The 23,444-nt window shown below is 39.0% G+C and overlaps 1 protein-coding gene across 47 annotated transcripts in view; it reads left to right on the top strand.

The window, feature by feature from the left end:
• Positions 1-23,444, top strand: part of LOC140126346 (protocadherin gamma-C5-like) — a 431,655-nt gene that overhangs the window by 339,201 nt on the left and 69,010 nt on the right. For 2 of the 47 annotated variants that reach the window (XM_072145666.1, XM_072145662.1), the window contains exon 1: positions 7,260-9,895. The exons of 41 other annotated variants lie outside the window; for them this stretch is intronic. In XM_072145666.1, the coding sequence (XP_072001767.1) occupies positions 7,448-9,895 (2,448 nt within the window). In that variant the 5' untranslated portion in view covers positions 7,260-7,447. Of the gene's footprint in view, positions 1-1,254; positions 3,869-7,259; positions 9,896-14,615; positions 17,002-20,300; positions 22,892-23,444 lie in introns of those variants that run through there. 4 more of the 47 variants (XM_072145693.1, XM_072145687.1, XM_072145665.1 and 1 more) reach the window with 3 other exon arrangements.

Genomic DNA, 23,444 nt, shown 5'->3' with positions numbered 1-23,444 from the left:
GTGGTGGAGGTTTATTTTTGTTTGTTCCATCTTGTGCGCCATATTTCCTATATGTCGGTACCACAATTTAGCTTCTTATATGATACTCACTCCATTTTTTTTGTCACTCCATTGATTGTCATCACTATTCCTGCACTTCTAGTTTCCAGGAAAAAAATGGCACGTTTTTTGGGGCATAATTAGAACAACAAAAAGCAAGTCTCCTAACCCCTAACAAATGTGGTTTTACAATTCTGACACTCATTTGTACTTCTACATTGAGGCTGTTGGCCCCAATAAAACATCAGAATGCAAATCACCAGTAAGATCGGGCGCCAAAAGAAAACAACTAATGCCAGAATGTGAAGAGTACGTATGAAGAACATTTAGCCACGTCTATATATAAACATAGTGACATGACCCACATCTACGTCATAATGTGTAAAGGGGCTAAAAAAAAAAGCAATGCCAACATATTAAATCTTATTTTGACAATTTAGTCCTAGAAAATTGCCCACAACTCCCTGTTTTTCAGACAAATAAATTGCATAGGAATCTATATAGTTGTCTTTGGAGGTCATTTTTCTTAACTCGGTTTGTTTTGGCTAGTTTGGATTATTTTTCCGTCTGCTTGTTTGATAATTTATCTCACTTTTTCCTTGTGTTAAAAGGGGGATTTTTTTAAGATCTCTTTTTGAGACAGTTGTTACAAATATTGCAAAAATGTTGCACAAATGTTGCAAGAAACTTCTTTCCATTTTCTAAGTTTTCCTTAAGTAAGGTGTAGTCTGTAGTTTTTAGCGCCAAAAAATTACGCAAATTTTAGACATTTATCTGGAATAGAACATAAATGTGTCTTACTGATGAAAAACAAATGTCCGATGGACATTTCAAAATGTCCCTGAAAAGGCACAAAAATTGCAATGCGCCAAAAATGTGTCAAACAAGACAGAAAAACAGGAAGAAAAATAAAGATAACACTTTGTGTTCTAAGCTTAAACTTCATATTATGGTCAGAAGAAAGTTAATCTTTAAGAAACATTGACAACAAATCAGAAGGCATGGTTATATGTTTAAAAATGAAAAAACACAGATTGCAAGAATATCCTAAATATGACTGAACTCTTTTTAAAGAGTAAATAGATTAAGATCAGCTGTAGTTATCATGTATTACCAGAAGAGGGCAGACACGTCATCCAGATTCCTGTTAGGAGATCTGCTCATGTCAGCTCTGCGCTCTCCTCCCCCTGGCTCAGTGATTCACCCTCCCATCTTTCTTCTCACACAAAGAAGAGCTGCTTCTCCGATGAGATCGCTGTGGATGATTTCAATGCAGGAAAACCAGGATTTCCACTTCTATAGGATTTATATTTTTGCTCTTTTCATACCTGGATTGATGGGATGATGATTATTTGCTACACATTTTAGAAGAAGGATTTAAGATATGGACAATCAGAGCTTTGTAAAGGCTTGGAAATGGCAAGTAGCTTTCTCCCTTCTCCTTTGTAGCTGGGGCTGGGTCTCTGGGCAGCTGCGTTATTCTATTGCGGAGGAGTCTCATCCAGGGACTGTGGTGGGGAATGTGGCTCAGGATCTGGGGGTGAATCTGCCTGATATTAATAGAAGGAGACTGAGTTTGGGGTCAGAAGGAAGCAGCAGATTGTTCTCTATAGAGCAGAAGAATGGAGCTCTGGTTGTATATGAGAGGATTGATAGGGAGCGTCTGTGTGGATCCAGCCTGAGCTGTTTGCTGCATTTAGAGGTTGTGGCTGAGAATCCTCTAGAGCTGCACAGCCTGGAGATAGAGGTTTTGGATATTAATGATAATTCACCAACATTTTTAAGTGAAAATCAAATAATAAATGTTACTGAAGTGTTTTCTAATCCAGGTGTAAGATTTCAATTAGAAACAGCAATAGATTTAGATTATGGTAAAAATGGTATTAATCAGTACCAGCTAAAGCCAAATCCATATTTTTCCCTCCTTATAAAGAATCGCATGGATGGGACCCTCATTGCTGAGTTAGTATTAGAAAAAAGCTTAGACAGGGAGGAAAAAGCTGAACATAAGCTGATCCTTACGGCTCTAGATGGGGGCGACCCTCCTAAATCAGGGTCCACACAGATAACTGTGATTGTATTAGATATTAATGACAATGCCCCCATGTTTGATCAATCAAATTATAAGATCAGTGTCTCAGAAAATATCCCAGTGAACTCACTTGTGATGTCGCTAAATGCTACAGATCTAGATGATGGGGCTAATGGTGAAATCTCATATTCCTTTGATCACCATACATTAAATTCTGCAAAGAAATTATTTAAGCTGAATGCAAATACTGGTGACATAGTGACTATAGATAGCTTAGATTTTGAAGAGTCTAAATTTTATGAATTATATATTAAAGCAACAGACAAAGGGTCACCTAGATTAGAAGGACATTGTGTAATCCAGATTGAGGTGAAAGATATTAATGATAATACACCAGAAATTATTTTCACCTCTAAAACTAATGAGGTCCCTGAGAATGCCCCCATAGGAACTGTGGTTGGATTCATCACGGTCAGAGATAAAGATTCTGGTAAGAATGGAGAGATTAGACTAGATGTGTCCCCAGGTTTACCCTTTACATGCCAGCCCATGTCTCAGCGTTATGCTCTGGTCACTAGTGGACCTCTGGACAGGGAGAAGCTCTCACAATATACTATTACACTGACGGCCTCTGATCTGGGGTCTCCATCTCTCAGCAGCCACATTACAATCAGCCTTAATATCTCTGATGTTAATGATAATCCTCCAGCATTTCTACACAATGTCTACAATGCCTTCATAGCAGAGAACAATGAGGCGGGCAGACTGTTATGTACAGTATCTGCTGGAGATCCGGATGAGGGAGCTAATGCAAACCTCATCTACTCCATCGCTGAGAGCCACATCCATGGTTCTCCCATCTCTTCATTTGTCTACATTAACTCCGAAATCGGGAACATTTATGCCCAAAGGTCTTTTGACTATGAACAATTCCAGGTTCTGCACATCACAGCGAGAGTGGAAGATTCTGGATCTCCAAAGTTATCCTCCAATGTGTCTATTTTCATATTTATTCTGGATGCCAATGACAACTCTCCCACTATCTTATACCCAGAGAATACAGGGGAGACCACGGCTCAGGAGACCATTCCCAGATCTGCTGCTGCGGGGTATCTAGTCAGTAAGGTGTCTGCAGTGGATGTAGATTCGGGCCACAATGCCTGGCTCCTCTATAGTCTGCTTCAGTCTGCCAGTCCTGCTTTATTCCACATCTCTGAATACACAGGAGAGGTCAGGACTCTGCGAGGTTTACATGAGACAGATAACACGGAGCAGAGACTGGTGGTTGTAGTCAGGGACCATGGGGAACCTTCTCTGACTACTACAACCACTATCATTGTCAACATACTAGACACTGTGGTTCTGGAAAATCCTAAATCTCAAGACTTTCTTACAAATGCCAAATCTACTCCGGACCTGACTCTCTATCTGATTGTCTCCCTCGTGGCCATCAGTGCAGTTTTCCTGGTCACATTTACTATATTACTTGTGCGGTGCCTTAGGAAGAATTATGATTCTGGGTGTGGATTCTGCTTTACTGACAGATCACTTTCTACAACCTATATGGATCAGTACAAACCAACCCTTTACCTGAACACAGATGGGACATTAAAGTACATGGAGGTGCGGATGGCTCCACCGGAGGCTCCAGGGTCTTGTTATCCGCCTTGTTTTCCTCCTTCTACGGATATTCCAAATTTTACTTTGACTAAATCACTAAATAATCCCCATGTGTCTGGTGTAGTTGAACATACAAATCCTTCTTCTGATTCCAGTTGGTTAAATGAAGAAAACCAGGTGAGATGCTGCTGGTTAATGTCTCAAGTATTTCTTTAGTGTGTATGGAAGGTCAGAAAATCCATCATAAACATGTAATTTAGCTTTCTTAATTTATTAGTTGTGGTGTGAATAAGATTGTGTTTAAGTTTTGCTCAGCATTCTCCATATGTCTAATAGAGTAAATGTGCATCTGGCATGTACAGTATATGAAGTCAGAAGTTCATTTAGTAACCTTGCATGTAGTTGGATAGAATGCACATTGTAACAATCTGTTTCTACTGTACATATTGTAGGCTTGTACACGTGGACATGGTGCTTACGATAACTACTGGATGGGCATATGCTGTGTGGTTTTTATGTCTTATATGATGCTGTTAAATTGAATATCTGTATGTTGACTATAGGGACTCACAAAATGGGAAAGAACTTTACTTTATTTTTATCAATTATTTAATTAATATTGACTTTATAGTATCTTCTGGACATCAACCTTTGGCTTCCATATTGTATGCAAAGATAAACTGGAAGAAATAATTTAAAGTAATGAACGGACCAATCAAACATAATGTTGATCAATTTTGCTAATTTATTATTAGTTTTCAATATAATTCATAGTTCATCATTCACAAATGAATATTATTTTATATTTTATAAGGAAAGCATGCACAAGGTGCATGTACACCCGTTCTCCTCTCCCCCCGGTAGTGTGTTGTCCACATATCTTACCGCTACCGGCTCCTGCTCTGTCCTCCTCAGCCGCGTGATCGTTCCCGGCTCCTAGGGTGCGCGCGCCGGCTTCTGAAGATTTAAAGGGCCAGTGCGGCGTTAATTGGCTCTGGCCATTTCCGAGAAAACTATTTAAGTCTGTCTCTTCCTGCAAGCCCTGCCAGGACTCTGCATCATATAGTACAACGAGACATATTCTCTTAATCAGTGCAGAGTGCTCCTGTGTATCAGGCATGAGGAGCACCAGAAATGCCATTAACATGTGCAGAGAAACTAGTAATTCTTTAGTTTCTTATAGATTTATGATTTAACTGCTTCTGGACCCAGTATTGGTGAGCCTATAGGGTGTTTACACTGAACTACGTATATTACTCACCCTGTGCATATAACTATATGTTATATGATTTAAGCATGGTATTATCCTATGATATTATTATTTACATATCATATATCATATGTGTCATATATATCATCCTGTGTGCACTTTGTATTTGCTTAAGAAAGGCTCCAACCTACAGGAGCCAAAACGTTGTGCTGTGATGGTCACCTGTGAATAAACTAGTACACAGAGTTTTCAACTGAAACGTGGAACACTGCCATTTTCGGTTTTGCAAATATATGTATATATAGCCACACATTAGCTCAATGAAGAATTTTAAAATGAAGAATTGCTGAGGATTGTATTCTAATCTCTCAATGTTCTATTGAATGTTTTCTTAATTTGATTGTTTTCGTGAAAATTCTTAGTTATAAAAAGTGAAAACATCTTTAGGGCATTTCCTGCAATTCAGCCTATAATATTGGGGTGCCCAGGGCCCATCTGTAAAATCCATTATGCAAATATTACCACCAATTAACTGATACCAGAGCTGTAGCCAATTCTACCTTTTTTTGGTTGTAGTTTGCTTTTTAGGCTTGTCTTTGACTGTTCTTGTCCATGGAGGTTTGTTATTATACTACTAGTAGTCTCTTGCCTTGAATATATGGCTCTGATAGACAGGAATACATGTTTATACAGTAATGGGCCTTTGCCATGCACTGATCATTTACGGGCTCAAGGTCTACCTAGCTAAGGGGCATATCCAACATATATATATATATATATATATATATAGTCATCATGGCTTTCTGCATAAAAAGGTTATTCTATACATGGATTTAGTGAAATAAGGGAATCAAAATCTCAAGTTTAAAGTCGAAGAAATCAAAATACATAAAAGATAGTAGCAGCATAAATGCTCCATATTGCCATAGCTTAATGTACAGTATGGCCCTGACCCTGGATGGACTGACCAATCCAAGGAGTTCGGTGTCAATAATTTGCTTCTGATACCTAGTATATTGGGTCGCTGTATTTCCTATGTAGATAACTCTTATATTTGGTAACTGAAAGAAATTTAAACTAATTCATGGGTTGTTGTAAAATCGCTCCTGTGACCTTTGTTGTACTGGGACCCAGAAATATTAAGTTTTTCTCAAATATCTATCACATTGCCTTTTCCTATATGGTTGCTTACCAAGAACCAAATCCTTCTAAAACATGGATCTGTGTGATACTATTGTATATGGATTATTGACAAAGTCATTAAAATTTTCTAACACAAATGTAGATGTTTCCTACTATCTAGTACAATACTATCATACCATTTACATGCACTGTAGGACGCTGGACTCTAACTTATAAACATCTAAACAGTGAACCTGATCCAAAATTTCTGACACGTAGGTTTACTTACATAAGAAAGATCATACTCATTGATTATTTCTCCATTTTCAATATTCTCTCCCACGTCCTGTTTTTCACATTCACTTATGTAAAATTATCACCAAATATAACATTTTTCTGAATCCATATTTTTTACTCATTTACTTTTGAAGTTTTCAAACAAACATATAAATTCTCTGATTTATAGGACCAATCCTACTATTTCTGATATTACCCTGTTTCCTTGAAAATAAGACAGTGTCTTATATTAATTTTTGCTCCTAAAGAGGCACTAGGTCTTATTTTCAGGCAATCTCTTATTTTTCCATGAACAAGAATTTACATTTATCGTTGAACAAAAGATCAACTTTTCTAACATCCTTATAACTCTCCAAACTCTGAATTTCATGCTGTATTTCTTGTGACTCCATTTCTATTAGAATCATTGGCCCCAATCTCTCATGTTTAGTAAAAACACTTTCTATAAATGACCCTTCTTATCCTGGTAGCTCCTGGTATCACATTTGCAGCACAACAGCCAGTAATTTAATTTCATGAATTCTTCCCCACGTCACAACCTTCTGCAGCATCAAAAAGATTTCCTAATACTAATGTGTGGCATGGGGGGAGCTGCTGCAATGGCAGCAGCTAGGTCTTATTTTCAGGGGAGGCCTTATATTTCTAATTCTGAACAAAATTGTACTAGGTCTTACTTTAGGGGGATGTCTTATTTTAGGGGAAACAGGGTACCTGGTTTTACTTTATTAATGTATTTACTTAACTTAATTAATGTACTTACTGGCAACATTATTGGAAAAACAAAAGGATTCATCATAAAGGATGAAAAATGTTGTTTTTTCACGACAAGCATATTAGTTGTATTTATTAATATTGACCAGAAGAGGGCAGACACGTCATCCAGATTCCTGTTAGGAGATCTGCTCATGTCAGCTCTGCGCTCTCCTCCCCCTGGCTCAGTGATTCACCCTCCCATCTTTCTTCTCACACAAAGAAGAGCTGCTGCTCCGATGAGATCGCTGTGGATGATTTCAATGCAGGAAAACCAGGATTTCCCCTTCCATAGGATTTATATTTTTGCGCTTTTCATACCTGGATTGATGGGATGATGATTATTTGCTACACATTTTAGAAGAAGGATTTAAGATATGGACAATCAGAGCTTTGTAAAGGCTTGGAAATGGCAAGTAGCTTTCTCCCTTCTCCTTTGTAGCTGGGGCTGGGTCTCTGGGCAGCTGCGTTATTCTATTGCGGAGGAGTCTCATCCAGGGACTGTGGTGGGGAATGTGGCTCAGGATCTGGGGGTGAATCTGGCTGATATTAATAGAAGGAGACTGAGTTTGGGGTCAGAAGGAAGCAGCAGATTGTTCTCTATAGAGCAGAAGAATGGAGCTCTGGTTGTATATGAGAGGATTGATAGGGAGCGTCTGTGTGGATCCAGCATGAGCTGTTTGCTGCATTTAGAGGTTGTGGCTGAGAATCCTCTGGAGCTGCACAGCCTGGAGATAGAGGTTTTGGATATTAATGATAATTCACCAGTTTTTAAAACTAACAACCATATGATAAGAATTATAGAGCTTCTATCAAATCCTGGGGTTCATTTCCCTCTACCAACAGCACAGGACCAGGATGTAGGTATAAATGGTGTTAGTCAGTATAAATTTACTCCAAATCCATATTTTTCATTATCTGTAAATAATCGCAATGACGGGACCCTCATTGCTGAATTAGTATTGGAAAAGACTCTAGACAGGGAGGATATAGCAGAGCACAAGCTGATCCTCACTGCTATAGATGGGGGAGAACCGGCCAGATCCGGATCCACACAGATAACAGTCCTTGTATTAGATATCAATGACAATGCCCCCGTGTTTGATCAGGCACGATATAAGATCAGTATTCCAGAAAATATTGCATTAAACACAACTATAATAAAAGTAAATGCCACAGACTTGGATGAAGGTGCAAATGGTGAAATACTGTATTCATTTGATCACCATACTTTAGATTCTGTAGCTAAAGTATTTCATATAAATTCAAATACTGGTGAAATATATCTCAATGAAGATGTGGATTATGAAATCTCAAAATCTTATGAATTATATGTCAAGGCAACAGACAAAGGATCTCCAAAACTAGAAGGGAGATGTGTAGTTAAAGTAGAAGTAGAAGATGTTAATGATAACACACCAGAAATCATCTTTAACTCCAAAAACAATGTAGTTCCAGAAAATTCCCCCATAGGAACTGTGGTTGGATTCATCACAGTCAGAGATAAAGATTCTGGTAAGAATGGAGAGATTAGACTAGATGTGTCCCCAGGTTTACCCTTTACATGCCAGCCCATGTCTCAGCGTTATGCTCTGGTCACTAGTGGACCTCTGGACAGGGAGAGGCTCTCACAATATACTATTACACTGACGGCCTCTGATCTGGGGTCTCCATTTCTCAGCAGCCACATTACAATCAGCCTTAATATCTCTGATGTTAATGATAATCCTCCAGCATTTCTACACAATGTCTACAATGCCTTCATAGCAGAGAACAATGAGGCGGGCAGACTGTTATGTACAGTATCTGCTGGAGATCCGGATGAGGGAGCTAATGCAAACCTCATCTACTCCATCGCTGAAAGCCACATCCATGGTTCTCCCGTCTCTTCATTTGTCTACATAAACTCAGAAACTGGGAACATTTATGCACAAAGGTCTTTTGACTATGAACAATTCCAGGTTCTGCACATCACAGCGAGGGTGGAAGATTCTGGATCTCCAAAATTATCCTCCAATGTGTCTGTCTTCATATTTATTCTGGATACCAATGACAACTCTCCCACTATCTTATACCCAGAGAATACAGGGGAGGCCACGGCTCAGGAGACCATTCCCAGATCTGCTGCTGCGGGGTATCTAGTCAGTAAGGTGTCTGCAGTGGATGTAGATTCGGGGCACAATGCCTGGCTCCTCTATAGTCTGCTTCAGTCTGCCAGTCCTGCTTTATTCCACATCTCTGAATACACAGGAGAGGTCAGGACTCTGCGAGGTTTACATGAGACAGATAACACGGAGCAGAGACTGGTGGTTGTAGTCAGGGATCATGGGGAACCTTCCCTGACTACTACAACCACTATCATTGTCAATATATTAGACACTGTGGTTCTGGAAAATCCTAAATCTCAAGACTTTCTCACAAATGCCAAATCTACTCCAGACCTGACTCTCTATCTGATTGTCTCCCTTGTGGCCATCAGTGCAGTTTTCCTGGTCACATTTACTATATTACTTGTGCGGTGCCTTAGGAAGAATTATGATTCTGGGTGTGGATTCTGCTTTACTGACAGATCACTTTCCACAACTTATATGGATCAGTACAAACCAACCCTTTACCTGAACACAGATGGGACATTAAAGTACATGGAGGTGCGGATGGCGCCACCGGAAGCTCCAGGGTCTTGTTATCCGCCTTGTTTTCCCCCTGTAGCAGATATTCCAGGTTTTACACTCAGCAAAACCCAAAATATCCCTCAATTAACAGAACCATTTCTGGAACCTCATCCTTCCACAGACTCCTCAGAATGTTGTAAAGAGCCTAATCAGGTGAGGATACAATATAACAGTGTTTTGCTTTTTTATTTCATCACATTTCTATTATGGTGGTTTAGTATAAAACTTTCTCTTTGATACTGTTCCTGCAATATTTAATGCTTTGTTATTTTCGTTGTTCTGTAGGTTACGTATTCTAGATATGGATCTTCCGTATGAATAGATTATTATTTTATAACTGTCAGATCTAGACATAGATCAAGACATACATATTATGTCTAATCCTTCTGTATTGTTACTTACTGCAATCCTTAATGCTATTAAAAAGGCTGCACATCATACCTACCCAGGACCTGTACTAGGCTTATGGATATATCTATATATCTGTTTACGCCTATATTTGTGAACAGCTTTTTCTCCATTTATGTTTTTTTAGTTAAAACAGGATTAGATATTAAGGAACATATTAAGAAGATTGTTTCATTATCGTTTAATTCATACAGAACCTAAACTGCAGTATGTATTAGTATATATCTTTTATGCACATATTTATATCATCTGTTGTTCATATTTCATTTTTCCTGAAATACTCAGTGTATGACTTCGAATTATAGGGAAAATATGTTGTGGAAGGATCTAGATCACGTGTTGGCTCTCTTCTTTGGTGTCCATAGATTTAGGGGTAATCGACAGAACAGTAACCTTTTTTGTCAATTAATGATATATACTATCACATACTGTATCATATAATTATATAAATCTAAGCGTCTTTACCATTCCACCACATGCCTCTCATTTTATGTGGCATAAAATCTGTGCAATGTTTTGGCAAATGCTTTATCAATATATTGTCCACTGGGGACCCTTGGTAAAGTATATGCAGATAAGTTTTCTAGCTTAAGAAAGGAAAACTGTGCCTACATCAGTAATGGATTATATTATAGGTGGTTTGGGAAGCCCGTGGCCACCGAGACCTCCCACCAAAATTTATCCTGAGAAGGACCTTCAAACAATGAAATACTTTAACATGTGTTCCTGCTCTCAATACATATGTATATCTGAAGGCCAAAAGGTCCTAAAACCGCAGATTGAACGCAGCCAGAAAGGATGCATTCTCATTTCCCAAGTAACTTGATTCTAGTATCATACGTAGGAAGTGAATTCTGGACATGTAGCGGGTATAATATTCATAAAGCTCAGGGCCTATGTCAATTTTAGTCCACCCCTGGCCAGTGTAATTTTAAATAAGGTAACTTCCTCTTAATCTGCTACAGCAGTGATTTTCAACCAGTGTGCCGTGGCACACTAGTGTGCCGCGACACATGGTCGGGTGTGCCGCGGGGAAAGTTCCCCAAACTATGGTGCCCCCTGTGTTTTGTTTCCCGGCAACGGCAGCGATGCGCAGCCACAGCTTCTTACAATGTAGGAGACGTGTACAATAACACATGCACAAGCTTTGAACTTCGTGCGACAAAATGACGTCACCGAGGCCGGCGCATCATCCTGAGAGCAGAGAGACTCTCGCATTTGCCCACCAATAATGCCAAGGTAATGCCCACCAATAATGCTAACTATATGAGCTTTTGCCTGATTATATGAACTGTTGGCAGAATACTCAGCATATGAGCTGCTACTTTTAGTACTCCAGCAGTATACTGCATATAACAATGAGAAATGTAAAATGTAAAATACTATAGTCATGAGGCTGGGATACTACAAGTACCAACTCATATGCTGAGTATACGAGCTGGCACTTGTACTCTGGCCTCATGGCCATAGTACTTCTCATTGTACCCCTTTATTTTGCAGTATATGAGCCACATAATAATCAGCACCATATACTAAAAACAGGGAGAAACTGAGAACTGTTGAGGAAGAGCTTCGTGTGTGTCTTTCCACCATTCCTGCCAGGATATCCCTTTTGTGTTTAATATGTATAACATGACTGTTTTAGTGTCATTTTGTGCTATTTTGGTTGGTGGTGTGACCCAGGATTTTCTAAGTATAAAAAGTGTGCCGCGGCTCAAAAAAAGTTGAAAATCACTGTGCTACAGCATTAGTTTCAGGCTGTAGCAGCAGGGCAGCAGTGGTCAGGATGGCAACATCAGCCTTTGATAACAAAAAGAGGCCCAGCACCACAAAACAATGGGAATGAGGAGAGAGGTAAGTATAAGATGTTTATTGTTTTTATAGCCCCATCCCCAGCCATACATAGCTTTCTTAATCCTACTACTGCATCAAAAATGTAAATAATAACTATATACAGTCTCAGACTGACCTACAAAAGCAGCAGAGAATCCTCCAGTGGACTCCAAGTTGAACCTAATACTGGACTCCTGACTACCAGAAGATAACCTAATTTGGAGAATACTTAGGTCTACTTACCAGGAGTTTATAGATAATGAGCCTTTAGAAAAATGTTTCTAGTTGGCCAAGTCCAACAGTGACTATATAATTATATAATGTAGACCAGTGGGGTCTCTGTGTACCGCTACACAGGCTTTGTTTATAGAGTTTAACAGTATATATCAATCCTGAAGCTGAGGCACCTTATATATAATATATATTAATGCGAAGAACAGTTGCAGTAAACCTATTACAGGCAGTCTCCAGGTTATAAACAAGGTTCTGTTGGTTTGTTCTTGAATTTACTTTGTATGTAAGTCAGAACAGATATATGTCTTAAGTCTAACTCCAGACAAAGTATTTTTTTGCCTCTGTGACAGCTGAATTTTTTGTAATATTTTGCTGTTTCGGGAACAAAGATTAACAATTATTTGCTTCATTGCAAACACCGTTAATAACTTATGTGTTGACCATTGCAGCTTGGTGCTAAAATATAGGAAATTATCAGCATCCAGAGAGCTTCTCCAGAGGTCACTGTGAGCAAAGAGGAGTCGTCTGTAAGAAAGTTGTTCTTAAAGCGCATCTACCACCAGGATGAATGAGTTATGCAAATGAGTCTGAGGGGCTCCAGGCTCCATAGGTTTTAATGTAATCTGAAGGCCCTTAGGCTCATTTCCATACAATCCTTCATCCTGGTAGTAGATACCCTTTAAGTCAGAGACTGTCTGTACTCCTGTTGTTATTAGGCTAAATATAAGTGAATTATTTTACTTAAATACTGTGTCTATTTCTTTACTACAAGAATATACAACAACCCAACCATAATGGGGAACCATTGGACATTGCCCTCTCCCTTCTAAAATAATAATTTGATTGTTGGGCTCTACCCTCATGCTGTATATACAGTACTTGTATGTGATGTCCTTTGCCCATTGCAATAGTGTTTCTTAGAAAACGAACTGTATCCTCTTATATTTGCTGGACATTGATGAATGTACTGAGAACCAAGATTTGTGTAATTACACTTTTCTACTCTTTATCTCTTGTATTTCAAACTTTTATTGATAAAAATGTACAGTAAAATAATACAATAATATATACTGTACAGCAAAGCATCTTTAACATTGCTGGAGACCCATCTTTTATGAAGATGTTGTAAGAAGAGCTATATAGACTGCCATCCTTTATCACAGCTTGTGGCATTTCTAGAAAGTTAATGTAGTATTAAACCAAAAATTTAAGGAAGGAAGGATAAATAGGTATAATAGGTAAATGTTAGTATTATTAATATGGATCACCCATAGTTGTTAGGATTAAGATCTGACACAGTTGTACATATTAATTTATTTCCTGTTAAGTTAATACTATGGATATTTCCATGGTTTATATTTTGTTACAAATAAGTTAGAAAATACAGTCATCAATCAAGGTTCACATAAAATATCAGGGATTGCAAAGCTCCAGTTATGACATGGAGTGAGTAAGATGTGAACACAGTTTAGTTTTTGTAACTGGACTGGTCAGGTAGAGCGAGTGACATCCCTCATCAGTTACTACTCCCTGCCTTAATGATATCCATAACGTGAAGTCACTACTAAAAACCAATTCAATCACTGTAAGCTCTTGTGAGCAGGGCCCTCAATCCTATTGTTCCATATGACTGTTTGTTCTTTGTAATGTAATATAGTTGTATATGTCCCCTATGATTTGTAAAGCGCTACGGAATTTGATGGCGCTATATAAATAAAGATTATTATTATATTAAAGCACTTAGCTGACTTTTAATGCTTTAGATCTGGCCGATAATTTCTATTGCATTTAAAGTATAGGATAGATGGGATGGGATAAAGTATGGGATAGAGGATTATATATTTTGTAATTAGTGTTGTTATTTATTTTCTGGTTCTAATTTTGGCATTTAAACCCCATCCTTATCCTCTCAATATCAAATAACATTTTCTTCAATTTACAACAATTTATGGCATATGAAGAAAAATTATAACTTGTCTTCATGGTTTCCTAAACTTTACAAAAAGCTAGAAAAAATTATTTAATCGGGTTAAGGTCCATTGCAATACACTACTGTACCACAGATTATGTAGTTATCATGAATTGCCAGAAGAGGGCAGACACGTCATCCAGATTCCTGTTAGGAGATCTGCTCATGTCAGCTCTGCGCTCTCCTCCCCCTGGCTCAGTGATTCACCCTCCCATCTTTTTTTCTCACACAAAGAAGAGCTGCTGCTCCGATGAGATCGCTGTGGCTGATTTCAATGCAGGAAAACCAGGATTTCCCCTTCCATAGGATTTATATTTTTGCTCTTTTCATACCTGGATTGATGGGATGATGATTATTTGCTACACATTTTAGAAGAAGGATTTAAGATATGGACAATCAGAGCTTTGTAAAGGCTTGGAAATGGCAAGTAGCTTTCTCCCTTCTCCTTTGTAGCTGGGGCTGGGTCTCTGGGCAGCTGCGTTATTCTATTGCGGAGGAGTCTCATCCAGGGACTGTGGTGGGGAATGTGGCTCAGGATCTGGGGGTGAATCTGCCTGATATTAATAGAAGGAGACTGAGTTTGGGGTCAGAAGGAAGCAGCAGATTGTTCTCTATAGAGCAGAAGAATGGAGCTCTGGTTGTATATGAGAGGATTGATAGGGAGCGTCTGTGTGGATCCAGCCTGAGCTGTTTGCTGCATTTAGAGGTTGTGGCTGAGAATCCTCTGGAGCTGCACAGCCTGGAGATAGAGGTTTTGGATATTAATGATAATTCACCAATTTTTACTACTATAGATCAAATTATTAAGATTACAGAGCTGGTGTCAATTCCTGGGGTTCATTTTTCTTTACCAACAGCACAGGACCAGGATGTGGGTATAAATGGTGTTAGTCAGTATAAATTGACACCAAATCCTTTTTTTTCATTATCCATAGCAAAGCGCAATGATGGGACCCTCATTGCTGAATTAGTATTGGAAAAGACTCTAGACAGGGAGGATATAGCAGAGCACAAGCTGATCCTCACGGCTATAGATGGGGGAGAACCGGCCAGATCCGGATCCACACACATAACAGTCATTGTATTAGATATCAATGACAATGCCCCCGTGTTTGATCAGCCAAATTATAAAATAAGCATTCCAGAAAATAGCCCATTGAAAGCAACCATCATAAAATTAAATGCCACAGACTTGGATGATGGTGCTAACGGTGATATTTTATATTCATTTGATCAATTAACACTGGATTCTACAAAGACAATATTTGAAATAAATTCACAAACTGGTGAAATATATTTAAAAAAAGAAGTAGATTATGAAATGTCAAAATCCTATGAATTATTTGTCAAGGCAATAGACAAAGGGTCACCAAAATTAGAAGGGAGATGTGTAGTAAAGGTGGAAGTAGAAGATGTTAATGATAATACACCAGAAATCAGCTTTAACTCCAAAAAAAATGTAGTTCCAGAAAATTCCCCCATAGGAACTGTGGTTGGATTCATCACAGTCAGAGATAAGGATTCTGGTAAGAATGGAGAGATTAGACTAGATGTGTCCCCAGGTTTACCCTTTACATGCCAGCCCATGTCTCAGCGTTATGCTCTGGTCACTAGTGGACCTCTGGACAGGGAGAAGCTCTCACAATATACTATTACACTGACGGCCTCTGATCTGGGGTCTCCATCTCTCAGCAGCCACATTACAATCAGCCTTAATATCTCTGATGTTAATGATAATCCTCCAGCATTTCTACACAATGTCTACAATGCCTTCATAGCAGAGAACAATGAGGTGGGCAGACTGTTATGTACAGTATCTGCTGGAGATCCGGATGAGGGAGCTAATGCAAACCTCATCTACTCCATCGCTGAGAGCCACATCCATGGTTCTCCCGTCTCTTCATTTGTCTACATTAACTCCGAAACTGGGAACATTTATGCCCAAAGGTCTTTTGACTATGAACAATTCCAGGTTCTGCACATCACAGCGAGAGTGGAAGATTCTGGATCTCCAAAATTATCCTCCAATGTGTCTGTCTTCATATTTATTCTGGATACCAATGACAACTCTCCCACTATCTTATACCCAGAGAATACAGGGGAGACCACGGCTCAGGAGACCATTCCCAGATCTGCTGCTGCGGGGTATCTAGTCAGTAAGGTGTCTGCAGTGGATGTAGATTCGGGGCACAATGCCTGGCTCCTCTATAGTCTGCTTCAGTCTGCCAGTCCTGCTTTATTCCACGTCTCTGAATACACAGGAGAGGTCAGGACTCTGCGAGGTTTACATGAGACAGATAACACGGAGCAGAGACTGGTGATTGTAGTCAGGGACCATGGGGAACCTTCTCTGACTACTACAACCACTATCATTGTCAATATATTAGACACTGTGGTTCTGGAAAATCCAAAATCTCAAGACTTTCTCACAAATGCCAAATCTACTCCAGACCTGACTCTCTATCTGATTGTCTCCCTTGTGGCCATCAGTGCAGTTTTCCTGGTCACATTTACTATATTACTTGTGCGGTGCCTTAGGAAGAATTATGATTCTGGGTGTGGATTCTGCTTTACTGACAGATCACTTTCTACAACCTATATGGATCAGTACAAACCAACCCTTTACCTGAACACAGATGGGACATTAAAGTACATGGAGGTGCGGATGGCTCCACCAGAAATTACTGCTCCCTGTTATTCAGCTTGTTTCCCCCCAACAAACATTTCAGATCTGACGTTAACAAAACCAGTTACTGAAGGGGACAAAGAGGTAGCACCATTATCTAATTCAGACTGGTTCAATGAAGTAAACCAGGTGAGATAATGCCGTACAATATTGTAAGAAATATGTTTTTGCTATTTGTTAGTCAAAAGTTGGCAAAATAATTTAAATGATAGTATTGTTTTTGAAAGATTATGTAAAAAGCAATTCATAAAACTTCCCTTTTATTACAAGGCGTTTAGTAAAGTAATAGTGGGATTTCCGGAAACAATTCAGATTAAACCAACATTGTTGTACAATGGTTCTTTGGTTTCTTTGTGTTTCAAATACATAACTGAGTATCTGTTATTGTTACAATGCCAAAAGAAGCCATAATATTCTTTTCCACCAAGCAAGTGCACTGTGTCGTTGGTCTGTTATCCTAAAATTATATACCACAACCACAAAGTATTGGGGCAGGTTTGTAACTTTTCCAACATGTATAAGATTTCCCAGTTAACTCTTTATAAGAAAACCAATTATTGCTGTTTTATACTGGTTTACCATGTAACTAGTGATTTTATAAAAAATGAGTTACCCGAATGTTTTCATTACAGTGATTTCATCTTCTATAGCCATTTTATTGTGCTCAGCTATTTGATGCCCCCTGCCTCTGTAACTCCTGCGAAACTGATTTTTTGGGCATTGGAAATGATCATGGCTACTGGTGTCTTGTGCAGCTGCATAGACAGATATTATAATTGATGCTGTCATTCAACTGTCTTGTGATGTATTATATGGATATAGCAGGTGTCCAGGAGCAAGAGCTGCCGCTTGCCAGCTCTAGTTTATGGAGAAACGGTCACAATCAGGCATTAATATTGCAATGAGACAACCCCTCAAGCTGTACTTTACACTATAATAATATTTTTGTCTTAATTTGGGTGTCAAATTTATAATGTTTTAGTTTTGTTAATACAGGCAGTCCCTGGGTTATGTACAAGATTCTGTAGTTTTTTTCTTAAGTTGAATTTGTATGTAAGTCGGAACAGTATATTTTATAATTTTAAGTCCAGACAAAGTTTTTGGTCTCTGTGACAATTGGATTTTAAAAATGTTGGATTTTCATAAGAACCAGGATTAATAATAAAGCTTCATTACAGACACATGTGATAACTGTTATAGCTGTTTATTGTAATCTAAGGCTAAAGTACAGTAAATTACCAATTACCAGAGGTCTGTCTGTAACTAGGTTTCGTATTTAAGTCGGGTGTTCTTAAGTAGGGGACCGCCTGTACTTTCCTTTTATGTGTTAACAACCTATCAGACTGATGTCCAGCTGTTTCAGGCTTATAAAGTAGATCCAACCTACAATTTACTGAAGCCTACACCTGTATTAGCTGCTGTAGGCTTAGGGTGGATGCTCTTCTGTCCAATCAAATTATATTTTTTTTGGAGGGCCCTTAATGTAAGTATTACTAGGTTGGCAAACTGAATTACAGTATTATTTCTTTGCACTATGGCAATAACCAGTGGCGTAACTTGAAGTTGATGGGCCCCAGTGCAAAGTCTGTGCCAGGCCCCCGACTATAATGTATGGTTTATAGTAATAGTCTTCTCATATGGGAAAGTTACACCATAAGGGCCCCCTAAACCTCTTGGGCCCAGTTGCCACCACACCCTCTGCACCCCCTCAAGTTACGCTCCTGGCAATAACAGTGTGTCTATACAAAATGAGAGAACTTTTTCAGTATGATATAACAAGGCCCAACTTTTTAACATCCTGATTCAAGCAGGTGCTGACAGCTTCTTTATAAGGTTATTACTTCTATTGGAGTAACATAAATGTGCAGCTGTTTTGGAGGAGAATCAAGTCTGATGACTGTGCGACACACACACTCTAGAAACTGTATATCAGGTTTATTATAAGAAAACTCTGGGGAGTATATATTATACGCCAGCACTCGTGCACCAGTGAATATTGAGGCTCCTCCTTCTTTATGTATCTGCCTGCCGAATTGCGCAGATTTTATTTCTACGCCAAGACCTATTTGGCATAGAAACATGTGGGGCAGATAAACTTGTGCCGGTAAAAGTTTGCCTGCTGCAGTGGATGCAAAGATGTGCGTCAGGAACCCGCAGTGGCGCACTCCCCCTCGGGCTTCACTTCCATTCACTCCCCTTTGACATGAACAGGGAGCAAAGGAGAAATAATCACAATTGCTGGAGGTTCACTAGGAATTGCGATTATTTCAGTGCTTCTGCAACAGTTTTCTGACATAGAAGCCCTGATAAATATCCCCTTCTGTGTCTAAGCAGAATAGTATTTCAGGTGTGGTTGTGTTTTCAGCATCGCTGGTATCAGCTATAATATTATTTCTTTCTCATAACTTTTGCATAGATGTTATTTAACTTTGCTATTTGCAGCTCAGTAGGACAAAAGGTTATTACATTTTTCTTCTACTAATCTTGGATAAATCACTACTATTGTAACCATTGTAAAGATTCAGGGTTGCCAAGCTTATCTTTTCCATTTTTTGGTAAAATCAGCAAAAATTATAGACAAAATATTTTAGACATATGAAAATGAAAAGCCTCTTAGATTATTTTTTGCATTCCATTGGCCTGTACAAGAATAACTAAATTCTTGGCAACCTGAGTGTGTTGATGTTTGGTACCGTACAGTTGAGATTAATTGCCATCTTAATGAACCATTTACATTTTTTCATATGAGTCTCAGTACATTAGTGAAAAAATGAAAGATGCAGTGATCAATCTTTATATATAGACAAAAAATTATTTAAATATCAAACAAGTGATGTGGAAAATGGAGCAGTAGTGGAAGGAGCAGCAGCACTCCATTGTTATCCAGTTTCTCTTTTTTCATCAGAAAATCAAGCACGTGGAAAATGTAGCAACATCTTAGGACAGAAGTCTTAGGATTAAATTCATAATATAAGTTATAGCAATGCAGATCATAGTAAATATGTGTTTAAAAAGTCCCACCATGATAAATGTATTCTATGAGGAACTACTGTACATCTATATGCCAATAAATTTACATGTGTGATGTTTGGCATCCCTTCTCAACTCATCTTAGATTATTTCATTAGACGCACTGGATTTTGAAGTCAATGTGGCATTATTACCAATATAATATATAGATTTCTTTACCTTGTAACATCATCTAACTTTATAGTTCATTTAATAAACCTGATTAGTAAAACATTTAAATACTATAACGTAATCAGAAAATACGTAAATTTTAAGTGCAATAATCAAGTTTTTCCAGAAGAGGGAGCCCCAGCCCTCCTATCCAGTATTTGGTAACATTAGTGGATCTGCTCATGTCAGCTCTACGCTCTCCTCCCCCTGGCTCAGTGATTCACCCTCCCATCTTTCTTCTCACACAAAGAAGAGCTGCTGCTCAGATGTAAACGCTATGGATTTCTCTGAGGCAACAAAAGGAACATATTTTCCTGGAATTTTTTGTTCTTGAAGCAACAATCTATCTTGGATTATAAAAAGGATGTGTATTTTATACATTTTCATCAGAAGGATTTGAGATATGGACAATCAAAGGTTTCTATGGGCTTGGAAATGGCAAGTAGCTTTCTCCCTTCTCCTTTGTAGCTGGGGCTGGGTCTCTGGGCAGCTTCGTTATTCTATTGCGGAGGAGTCTCATCCAGGGACTGTGGTGGGGAATGTGGCTCAGGATCTGGGGGTAAATCTGGCTGATATTAATAGAAGGAGACTGAGTTTGGGGTCAGAAGGAAGCAGCAGATTGTTCTCTATAGAGCAGAAGAATGGAGCTCTGGTTGTATATGAGAGGATTGATAGGGAGCGTCTGTGTGGATCCAGCCTGAGCTGTTTGCTGCATTTAGAGGTTGTGGCTGAGAATCCTCTGGAGCTGCACAGCCTGGAGATAGAGGTTTTGGATATTAATGATAATTCACCTATTTTTACCAGCACTAATCAGATTCTAAAGATTACAGAAATATTCACAAATCCTGGTGTACAATTCCAGCTACAGATTGCAAAGGATGCAGATGTCGGTGTTAACGATATTAGGCAATATAATCTAAATACAAATACATATTTTTCATTGTCTGTTACAACCCGTAAGGATGGGACTCTAATTCCTGAACTAGTTTTACAAAAATCTCTGGATAGAGAAGAGATCGCAGAGCACAAGTTGATCCTCACTGCTATAGATGGGGGAGAACCAGCAAGATCCGGATCCACACAGATAACAGTCATTGTTCTAGATATTAATGATAATGCTCCCGTGTTTCATCAGTCAAGATATAAAGTGAAGTTGTCAGAAAATGCTCCTCTGAAAACAGTGTTGATAAGACTAAATGCTACAGATCTAGATGAGGGACCCAATGGAGAAATATTATATTCTTTTAACCATCATACCTTAGAGTCAGAAAAGCAGATATTTGATTTAAATCCTCAAACTGGAGAAATATTCATAAAAGGAACTGTGGATTATGAAGATGCCAAATTTTATGAGCTCTCTGTCCGAGCCGTTGATAAAGGTTCTCCTCAATTAGAAGGACGATGTGTTGTCCAGGTGGAAATAGAAGATGTAAACGATAACAAACCTGAAATTAGTTTTATATCTAAAAATAATGCAGTTCCAGAAGACGCCCCCTTAGGCACGGTTGTTGGGCTTATTACAGTAAAGGATAAAGATTCTGGTAAGAACGGAGAGATTAGACTAGAAGTGTCCCCAGGTTTACCCTTTACATGCCAGCCCATGTCTCAGCGTTATGCTCTGGTCACTAGTGGACCTCTGGACAGGGAGAAGCTCTCACAATATACTATTACACTGACGGCCTCTGATCTGGGGTCTCCATCTCTCAGCAGCCACATTACAATCAGCCTTAATATCTCGGATGTTAATGATAATCCTCCAGCATTTCTACACAATGTCTACAATGCCTTCATAGCAGAGAACAATGAGGCGGGCAGACTGTTATGTACAGTATCTGCTGGAGATCCGGATGAGGGAGCTAATGCAAACCTCATCTACTCCATCGCTGAGAGCCACATCCATGGTTCTCCTGTCTCTTCATTTGTCTACATTAACTCCGAAACCGGGAACATTTATGCACAAAGGTCTTTTGACTATGAACAATTCCAGGTTCTGCACATCACAGCGAGAGTGGAAGATTCTGGATCTCCAAAATTATCCTCCAATGTGTCTGTCTTCATATTTATTCTGGATACCAATGACAACTCTCCCACTATCTTATACCCAGAGAATACAGGGGAGACCACGGCTCAGGAGACCATTCCCAGATCTGCTGCTGCGGGGTATCTAGTCAGTAAGGTGTCTGCAGTGGATGTAGATTCGGGGCACAATGCCTGGCTCCTCTATAGTCTGCTTCAGTCTGCCAGTCCTGCTTTATTCCACATCTCTGAATACACAGGAGAGGTCAGGACTCTACGAGGTTTACATGAGACAGATAACACGGAGCAGAGACTGGTGGTTGTAGTCAGGGACCATGGGGAACCTTCTCTGACTTCCACAGTCACTTTGCTTGTGAATATTATGGAGAATGCTGTGCAGTCTAATCCCAGACCTCAGGACTTTTTGACCACTGTGAAGCCCACTGCAGACATGACTTTGTATCTTATTATTTCTCTTGTGGCGATCAGTGTGGTTTCTCTTGTAACTTTTACTATATTGATTGTACGATGCCTTAGAAAAGACACTTATGGCAGCGATTGTGGCTCCTGCTTCACATCCAGATCCCATTCTAGTCATTATATAGACCAGTACAAACCAACCCTTTACCTGAACACAGATGGAACCTTAAAATACATGGAGGTGCGGATGGCTCCACCAGATCACCAGGAACCTTGTTACACAGCTTGCTTACCACCTTACACCGAAAATGACTTGACATTTAGGAAATCTTTAGATGTCCCTCAGCAGAAGGTCAATGGAGCAGAATCTTCTACTGTTAGGAGTTTGGCTGAAGTAAGTCAGGTGAGATGAGATACTGTTCAGTAAACACTCACAAATTTCATGTAATTCTTTACCTCTAATAAGTAATGTAAGAATTTGACTTGAGTGATGACTTTATGTACAGTTCTACAACATCCATCATTGTGTTTGTTTCTTTGCTTTCTAAGCTACAGTATACAGTATGTGAATCTCAGTTATATTAACAGTGACGTGAAGTATGATCTCAGATATCTTACTCCAGTTTTTTAGAGTGACTTAGCAGTTCTTTACATGTCATTTGCACGTCAGATTTCTAATAGGGGCTTAGGCAGCTTGATAAGTGTGCAACACAAGGGGGCAGAATATTTCTAGTTGCCCGTGGCAGACCAATCACAGCTCAACTTTCATTTTACCAGTGCTCATGAATATTTTAAAGGGGAGCTGTGATTGGTTGCCATAGGCAACTAGAAATATTCTGACTTTGATACAGCTTGATAAATCTGCCACAAGGTGTTAATGTCTGGAGTGATTTTACCATTTAACAAATAACTTCCAAACTTTTATCTGGGGCTCTCGGGGATCGGACTGATTTTGG

Source organism: Engystomops pustulosus, chromosome 4, assembly GCF_040894005.1.
Source record: "Engystomops pustulosus chromosome 4, aEngPut4.maternal, whole genome shotgun sequence".
NCBI classification, from domain to species: domain Eukaryota; kingdom Metazoa; phylum Chordata; class Amphibia; order Anura; family Leptodactylidae; genus Engystomops; species Engystomops pustulosus.
The sequence above is the reverse complement of the archived record's forward strand: the minus strand, read 5'-3'. Positions and strand labels throughout refer to the sequence as shown.